The sequence below is a fragment of the Podarcis cretensis genome (assembly GCF_951804945.1).
Source record: "Podarcis cretensis genome assembly, chromosome: 14".
Taxonomy (NCBI): Eukaryota; Metazoa; Chordata; class Lepidosauria; order Squamata; family Lacertidae; genus Podarcis; species Podarcis cretensis.
The window spans coordinates 33,818,774-33,828,216 of record NC_137183.1 but is presented as its reverse complement, the minus strand read 5'-3'; the positions used below and the strand labels follow the sequence as shown (position 1 = coordinate 33,828,216).

At 40.2% G+C, this 9,443-nt stretch overlaps 1 protein-coding gene across 5 annotated transcripts in view; it reads left to right on the top strand.

Annotated features, from left to right (window-relative positions):
* Positions 1 to 5,157, top strand: part of METTL22 (methyltransferase 22, Kin17 lysine) — a 14,711-nt gene extending 9,554 nt beyond the window's left edge. For 3 of the 5 annotated variants that reach the window (XM_079952601.1, XM_079952603.1, XM_079952604.1), the window contains exons 9-11: positions 623 to 725; positions 1,680 to 1,848; positions 2,650 to 2,856. In XM_079952601.1, coding sequence (XP_079808727.1) covers positions 623 to 725; positions 1,680 to 1,848; positions 2,650 to 2,751 — 374 coding nt within the window. In that variant the 3' untranslated portion in view covers positions 2,752 to 2,856. Of the gene's footprint in view, positions 1 to 622; positions 726 to 1,679; positions 1,849 to 2,649; positions 2,857 to 4,037 lie in introns of those variants that run through there. The other 2 variants (XR_013832922.1, XM_079952602.1) reach the window with 2 other exon arrangements.
* Positions 5,158 to 9,443: the final 4,286 nt, after the last annotated feature.

The window sequence follows — 9,443 nt, the reverse complement described above, 5'->3', positions numbered from 1 at the left end:
GCCTTTCTTTGTATTAAATGGGGGGGGGGGGTCATGCATAATAGAAAGGGGAAGGGCTGTGGCTTAGTGGTAGAGCATCTGCTTTGCATCTGCTTTACATCCCAGTTTCAATCCACCCTCTCCAGATAAGGCTGAGAACATCCTCTTATCTAAAACCCCAGAAACCTGCTTTCAGTCAGTGTAGACAGTACTGAGCTATATGGACCAATGGTCTGAATCCATATGTCAGCTTCCTATGTTCCTAACTTCTTATGTTCCTATAGGACCCCAGTGAATGATAGAATGCAGTACTTCAGAATATGACCATATTTGCAGATGGAAGCTATGCCAGATACAGTAGTGTCATATGCCAATTTTAGAGGACCAGAAGTCAAAGATTTAGCTATTTCATCCCCAACTGCACTCACATTTGCAAGATTCCATGTCCTGGCTACTTCCCTTCCTAATGGATGTTAACAAAACGAAACACTGCTGTGCCCCTAGTAATTAAGACTATAGCCATTCTTTTCTGAAGTCTTGAGATGGATAACAAAATATTTTTAAAAATCAGCTTTTAAGATAGAAGTGAATGTCTCATATGTGAAGTCAAAATCCAGATGATCCTAACCCTTTTTTATTGCAGTATTTTATGACGATGATCTAACAGATGCCTTTTTCAAAACGCTGTATCGAATCACTGGCAACTTGAAAAACCCTTCTACCATCTACTTGTCAATAGAAAAGAGGTGACATGCTTTTAACTCTTAATTGGAAAATACACCACAATATGATTAATTTGTTTTGATTGTTGCTAATGCTAGAAACGTTTTTCAGCTTGGAAGTGGGCAGTCTTATTGTTTCTCAAAAAGGTTTCCAGCATGAAGTTATTTAGATATTTTTAAATAGTTATATAGATGACTGCATTCGTAAGAGGAAACTGTTCTTAAGAGGATGCAGCAAACAGTCATGGTCACCAAATAAGCATTTAAGTGGCTGTCAGGTAGTTTGGATCTCCTTCAGCTAGATCCTCTGTGGCGGAAATTATAGCACATCTACAAGGCTGCAGAATACTGAAGATCTGTTGAAAACCACTTGCTAGATACTGAGAACCTTCCTAGACAGACAGGCGTCACTTTTGTGCTTACCTTTGTCCTGCGAAAGGAGGCACTCATGCTGTTGGTTAGTGATTGGTGGTTGAACAGCCCTAAGCTGTTCCTATGTGAATCCACTTCAGTTACAAACTAAGAGAACCTACAGCTTTGTTGGGTACCATTGTCTGTATCTTTGGTTGAAAGATCTCTGGGAGTGGGAAAAATGGGATGAGAGAGAACTCAGCTGGAGAGGCAGTGCTGGTCAGGATTGCCTAAACTTGAACTACAATAGCTACACTGGGGAGGCATATCTGATTAAAGCAGGGACCTTGGAGAGCTGAAGCTGATAATACTTGGCATTTATATTGTACTACCAGCCTTGTACCTAGTACTGTTGGGGGATTTTGAGAAACCAAAACATCAATGCAATCTTGAAAGGTTCAGCCCACCATCTTGATTCAAAGCGGCATCTGTTTATATCCAAATGTTGATGAAAGCCTGCACCTTGATCTCAGGAAGCATGATGCAAAAGTTAGTTAAAATTTGTGCAGTTTTTGAAAGTTCTGTAGTACCTGTAGTATTTGAAAGTTCTGATGTATTTTTTTGCAGGCTCAACTTCACCTTAAGACACATGGATGTTGTATGTGAAGCATACAATTACTTTCGAAGCACCTTGAATGATCTAGAAAATATCAGAGATGGCAAAATGAGATATACTGTTCAGCCTGTCCAACTCTCCTTTCCTCAACATATTATTTATGAGCGGGTTGAGCAGTTGGTGGGTACTGTTTGTCTGACAAATGATCTAAAACTTTGAGCAGTTTTCAGTTTAATTGTATTAATGAGACAAAGTCAAAAAGAACTGACATTATCTTGCGGTTCTCTGACCGAACATAGAAGAGTAACCAGCAGTAAATTGTACACATCACTTTATTTTCCAAGATGATTTACCATGTCAGAGTGATTTACTTTGTTAGAGGCAATATGCTTCTGAATGCCAGTTTCTGGGGATCACGAGTAAGAGAGTGTTGTTCCTCTCTTGACCTACGTGCGGGCTACCTGTAGGCATCTGGATAGCCACCGTAATAACAGGACATAGAACTAAAATGACCTTTGGTCTGATCAAGCTGCACAGCTTTTCTTAGGTGCACAAACTATGAGCCTGAATGGCTGCACTAGTCTCAGTCCTTCATTCTGCCTGCTAAGCCAGATGAGAAATTAGACATTTATTTTTTATTTTGCGTCTACTGAGTTATATCTTCTTTGTAAGAGCAAATAATGTGTATCGGTGACAAATACAGCCGTGGCTGTACTGAGCGTCTAAACTTCATCTTGTAGCATTAGGTAGATTAAGCTCTTCTTGCTTTAACTCAAAATGCATAATGCCCTTAAGGTAACTTCTAATTTAATGGAAGCTTCTCTGTTAAGACAAGTTGATGCATTAGTAATGCAGTCCCAAGTTATAAGTGTAAAGAAGGAATACTGTTACTTTAGAATTTAAAATTTAAATGCTCTGTTTTGATTACCATACTCCCCATGGCAGTTCATCGATTTTCAATATCTCTTCTCTGCCTAACAGGAGTTATGGAAGATTACGGCTGACATGATCACTGAAGGAAGCACACACACACCTCTCACTGAGAGATTAAAAACCGGACATGGGGACTTCAGTACAGAATAATTTTCCTGTAGGGTTCTGTCTGAAATAATTATCTGAATGGAGCCAGGACCAAACAGATCCTGGGTATGTGTTTAGAAAAGCATATTAAATATGTGCATAGCATCAGTTAATAGTCTGGGTGTGATTTATGAACGATATCACCCTCTGTGATATGTTTGGTTTGCATTCTAACAACATGTGCAGCTCCAGAAGACCATCAGTTTGAATACGGGATGGGAAAATTGCATACCAAGTCTGATTCAGATTCTTATATGAATCAGATAAGTGCTGGAGATGCAAAGAGGTTGAGGAAATGTTTTTTCATATGTGGTGGACCTGTAAAAGGGTAAGAGTTTTGGGAAATAATCCATAATGAATTGAAAATAAATGCTTTACAGTACTTTTCCAAAAAGTACTTAAAGAAGATTGGGAAATGTTTATTGAATATATAAGGGGGGAAATTGTGTACACTTGAAAATGTGGGCAGCATTGAGATAAATTCAACAGTGTAAGTAAGTTTTGATGGATGTAATAATGGAATACTGAATAGTTTAGTTTATGTAAAATATGCAGGGATTTATGGTATGCAAAATGAACCATGGAAGGAGAAGAAGGGAAGTCATTGATATTTTAAGGATGTTTACATGAGTATTCAAAATTGTAAAACAGAAAATTTAATTTAAAAATTCTATAATATATATATGAGAGAGAAAATTGCCTACCAGGGAGCACTGCTAGTTTACTAGGTGCCTCCTTCCCATTATGTCAATTATATTGTTATAACAAATATTCTTGTGGCACCTTAAAGAGGAACAGATGTATCACTGTGTGGGCTTTTTCATTCACTGGACCCTTCTAACTCGTATGTAGAAATGGTTAACGTTTGTACACATATGAAGAAGTGGATCAATTCACGGAAACCATTGGCGCAATAAATCTGTTAGTCTTTAAGGCAACATTCACCAGCATGATACCCTCCAGATGTTTTGGCTTACAACTCCCTCAATTTTTGTGGGGGGGGGCAGAGTTGTAGTCCGAAACTTTTGGAGGGCATCACATTGGTAAAGGTGCTTTTAGGTGCTATGCACAAGACAAGCAGATTTGCCCTCCTGGAAGTAATTGATGGTATTTTTTTGTCCTCAGTCTGTGGCTGTGTCTGCTCTTCAGTGTTACAATTCAAAATCCCAGGCCAAAGTAACCTCCGTTCTGTTGTAAGGATAAGAAAGCTGAATGTTACCATCGCCTACACTCCTTAAGCAAAATTATGCTATTGGCTCATCTGTTTAATTTATCTTGTTTCTACTCAGTGTGGAGAAGTCCAAGAAGTTCCAATCCCTAGGTCAACCTCCTCATCTCATTTCTGAGAATTCGCTGCTCATTACCTACCTTTGGAGACACTCAGCATACTGATTTCTATGTCCAGGAACAAATTCCTATGCAGTGAAGCAGCCCTCCCTGGGCAGACGGACCACAGGGACTCTCCTTCACAGGAATCCTGCTTCGAATAAATGGGGCTGTAAGTGAGGAGGACACTCTGTGGAGAATCAAGAGGCTCCATCCATATACCTTAGAGCCTGCCAGCAGAGTTGAAGACAAAAAACTGGTGAAGCGCCCTCAAGGGTTGGGAAATCAGGAACTGGTATGAACAACGTTGGACTTGTAATGGTAGTGGAGCAGAAACCAGGTTCCAATTCAAACTGAGTCATGAAACTTGGGCCAGGCATTCTCTCTCAGACTAACCTACTTCACAGGGTGGTTGTGAAGATAGCGTTGGGTGTGTGTGTGAGAGAGAACGATGTACAATGCCTTGAACTCCTTTTAGCAAAGAGTGCCCTTGTCCGTGGGTCCTGCTTGAAGGTTTCCCATAGGCATCTGGTCGGCCACTGTGTGAACAGGATGCTAGGCGAGATGGGTCATTGGCCTGCTCCAGCAGGCTGTTCTTATGTTAATAAGCAAGCAACAGCCAATGAGCAGTCCCTAGGGACAAATAAAATTAAGGAACTCTGTATGAAGATAAGTGCATCTTCATACCATCACTTTATATTTGCTAGGCCAGCCTCCTGGAAGCCCAAAACAGCACCTCTGGCCTAAGAGGAAGAGAGAAACGACTGGCATCCAAGATTATGCAGCACAATCATAGAATACACAAAACCTGGTTGCATGCTTCATTTTGACCAAAGAATGACACAAGTCAATGTGAGGAGCATATCACGGCAATGTTCATTTCAGACCCTTCTGAAAACTCGTTATTAGCAAACAGAAGGAGGGCAGCTCTGGACTCATCACAATCTTAGGTATTTATTTATTTCAGGTATTTATATGCTGCTTAATATTCTGAATTTCGAAGCAGTGTACATAAAATGGGGTTGTTGTTTTAAGTAAAATGAATAAGAACTATTAAAATTCACTTATCGCAGAAGCAGAAAATTACCTGAAAATTTCTGCTGTCAAATCAAGCGCCTGAAGTTCAGCAGGGAGGGGTCTTGTCTAACCTCATCTGGGAGGGAGTTGCACAGGATTGGGCCCACAACGCCGAATGCATGGCTTCTGGTCATTACAAGCCAAGCATCTGAACCATGGGGGACCGCAGAGACACTGAAGAGATCTGCGATCAGGCAGAGATATAAGGGATTGGGTGGTTTTTAAAGTATTCTGGACCCAAGTTGTTAAGGGCCTTGTAAATTAATAAAATGACCTTGAATTTGGTCCAGAAAGATACTGTTTTCTCTTAGCCATGGCAATTCAAAGCAACTTGCAAAATGACCAAAAAACAAACAAACCCACATACATACATTCAAACCAAGCGAGGTGGAAATGCAGTATCTTTCTTACTTGAGTTTGAGATGAGATGAGCTGCATGTTAAAATGGTATCTCTGGTGTCCTTTCAAGAACATTTATTTTCATGAAATGGTAGCAGGCTGGGATTGTTGAATTTCCAGCATGCCCCAATCACATTATTTTGTGTACCATAGAATATGTGGGGAGAAATTCAGAAGATTACAGTTCACCACTAGATGTCACTGTGACCTGACTGAAGACTTAAGTATTCTAGACATAACAAAGTATAGTGGCCTTACTTGTGAGTATTCTGTCATTGCAGTTATCGGGTTCAAATTGAATATCCACAAAGAGCAGCACTGGAATGTTCTAGGATGGGAATAGGGAGCCTGTGGCATTCCAGAGATTGCAGAACTACACTTTGTACTGTCCCTGCCTATTGACTGTGATGAGTGTCAGGGCTGCAACACCTGGAGAGCCACAGACTCCCCATCTCTGTTCTGGGACAAGAAGAGATACCTGCCTCTTCTCCATGTGCTATCTACGTAGTCCAGCATTGCCCATAAACATGCACTGAAGGAGGTAGTTGGTAGGAGAGGAGCCAGTCCTTTAACCAGCTTGGTTGCAAGCACCCAGGGGTAACTGACCCACATTAAGCGATCTTGTGTGGAAAATTCCAGTGTTTTTCTTTTGAGCAAGATTTCTAGCCAGACTTTTCCCACTGGAGATTTGATTGCACAGTAGTTTTCGAAGAACAAAAGTAAAGTTCTATTTAATGATTTGAGTATTTCCTATACAAAAGAAAGATTAGGTTAAGAGGGTTGCCTAGAGAATTGCAGCACTGTGAAGCAGAACTATTGCATGTATGTGGAAGACAAAAGGAACAACCCCCTTAATCTCTTTGGGATTTGAGGTGAAAAACAGGATTTAAAAATAAGTCTTCTGCTCAACTCTGCAGGCATCTTTTGTTTTCTACAATCCCATTCCCAGTTGTCTTCATTTATTACATAATGCATATTTTGCACAGGGTGAAAACAGCAATTGCTTGTGAATGGGTGCTGTTCTGTACCTTATGCAAAGTAATTTGGGAGAGTGATGTGGTAGAATTCTGGAAGGAAACTTGTATTATTGAGAGAAGTTTACATTCTAATGTGCTAGTTTTGCTGCATACTGTAGAGCATTCAAAAATGCAGTGTCCTTTCTGTACTGGGGCACTCCAGCACTCTACCACGTCATTCTGCATCCCATGTAGAGTAGCTCTCCGGTTCCGCCATATTTTAGTAAACAATAAATTTAAGACTGGAGGTCGCATCTCTTCTGAAATCCAGGTATGAACGAAGAAATTCTCCCCACAATCAGGAACCTCTGCAATAATCAGGGTTTTTGATCTTGAGAATCAGACCTTCACCAGACCTTCTGCACTCAGCCTGGGAATACTGAGTGGGGCAGATGTGCCCAGTGTACGTGGGGAGATCAAGGTGCGCACAACAGCTTTCACTTCCCAGTTTAAGCCCTGACACTAATTTTGAATGTGCAAATAGAGCTCACGACGACACAGCGCTGTTTCTACGCTGTTCATGTGAACTTTAGCAAAAGGGTAGCTACATTCCACTTTTGCTCAGTATGCTTTTGCATCCTTTACAGAGGACTGCTACTCTTGAAAGTAGGGCAGAGGAGAATTCTGGGATACTCTGATTCAGCTTCACTTTACCATGAGCTTTGTTTTTGGAGAATACCCTTGTCTGTGCGTATGCACGATTCAGAAATATGGCACGCCCTCCTGAATAAGCTCTGCAAGGATTGCCTTGATGTCAGCCTCAGATTGGTGGCAAGTGACCCCTTGCGTGATTGGCTCTCACACCCTGTATCGCTTTCTAGGTCACCCTTTGTTTGCCAGTCGGAAGACTCCTGCTGTGTCCCTCTTCAATTGTTCTCAAGCTTCTTGCTCCTTGCTGTCTGCCTCACTCCCCTCACTTGTAAACATAGCTATCCTGCACTCTGTTTCCTCACTTGGCCTCTCAACAGTGCTCCCTACTTATTACAGAGGAGTTGCCTCTCCAAAGTCCAAATGCTTATCCTATTTGGGAGACCCCATGCCCACATGCACAAGTGGATCTGAAGATGCCAGGGATGAACCTGGGACCTTCTGCATGCAAAGCAGATGTTCTTCCACCAAGCTAGATCACTTCTCCTGCAGTCTCTTTTTTTTATAATAATTTTTATTCAATTTTCCATATCTTTTTTTCCATAACAAAGAAAACAAAACAACAAAGAACATGCAACATGTATAATTTCCAACTCTTAATTTCATATTTCTTACTCTCCCGACTTCCTCATACCTCCCCTTTCTGCATTCTCATGTCGAATTAATTAATTAACAAATCCCTCCCTTACTTTCAAATTAATTATAAAAACATTCAATTTCTTCCACTTAACCATTATTGCTATTAACCCCTATTTTTCTTATTCAACATCAATCTAGCATTCACTAATTTCGGAATATTTCTTTAAATAGTCTTTAAATTTTTTCCAATCTTCTTCCGCCGTTGCTCTTCCCTGGTCTCGGATTCTGCTCGTCATCTCTGCCAGGCCCATGTAGTCAATCACTTTCATCTGCCACTCTTCCACGGTGGGTAGGTCTTGTGTCTTCCAGTACTTTGCTATAAGAATTCTTGCTGCTGTTGTAGCATACATAAAAAAAGTTCTATCCTTCTTTACAACCAATTGGCCGACCATGCCCAGGAGAAAGGCCTCTGGTTTCTTAGGAAAGGTGTACCTAAGTACCTTTTTCAGTTCATTATAGATCAGTTCCCAGAAAGCCTTAATCCTTGGGCACATCCACCAAAGGTGAAAGAATGTTCCTTCTCTTTCTTTACACTTCCAACATTTGTTCTCGGGCGAATGGTAGATTTTCGCAAGCTTGACTGGGGTCATGTACCACCTATAATAATAATAATAATATTTTCTCTCAAGGCACTACATGCCGTGAATTTCATCCCGGTGGTCCATAACTTTTCCCAGTCAGCAAACATTATGTCATGACCAATATCCTGCGCCCATTTAATCATTGCAGATTTAACCATTTCATCTTGTGTATTCCATTTCAACAGCAAGTTATACATTTTTGACGAATTCTTAGTACTAGGTTCTAACAGTTCAGTTTCTAATTTTGATTTTTCCACCTGGAAGCCAACTTTCCTGTCTAGTTTAAAGACTTCCATTATCTGATAATAATGCAGCCAGTCTCTCACTTTCCCTTTTAACTTCTCAAAACTTTGCAATTTCAGTCTGTCTCCTTCTTGCTCCAAAATTTCCCAATATCTCGGCCAATTGACCTCCATATTTAATTTTTTAACGGCTTTTGCCTCCATTGGCGACAACCACCTTGGAGTTTTACTTTCCAACAAGTCTTTATATCTAATCCAGACATTATATAATGCTTTCCTGACAATATGATTTTTGAAACCCTTGTGAACTTTTACCTTGTCGTACCACAGGTATGCATGCCATCCAAAAAAATTGTCATAACCTTCTAAGTCCAAAGTATCAGTATTCTCTAGAAGTAGCCATTCTTTCAACCAGCAAAACGCTGCTGATTCATAATACAATTTAAGGTCTGGCAGGGCAAATCCGCCCCTTTCTTTCACATCAGTTAATATCTTAAATTTTATTCTAGACTTCTTGCCCTGCCAGACAAACTTAGAAATATCTTTCTGCCATTTCTTAAAACAATCCATCTTATCCACTATTTGCAATGTTTGGAACAAAAACAACATTCTAGGCAGTACATTCATTTTTATAACTGAAATACGACCCAACAAGGAAAACTTCATATTTGACCAAATGTCTAAGTCTTTTTTTACTTCCGTCCAGGTTTTCTCGTAATTATCTTTAAATAAATTCAAATTTTTAGATGTCATATTTATACCCAAAT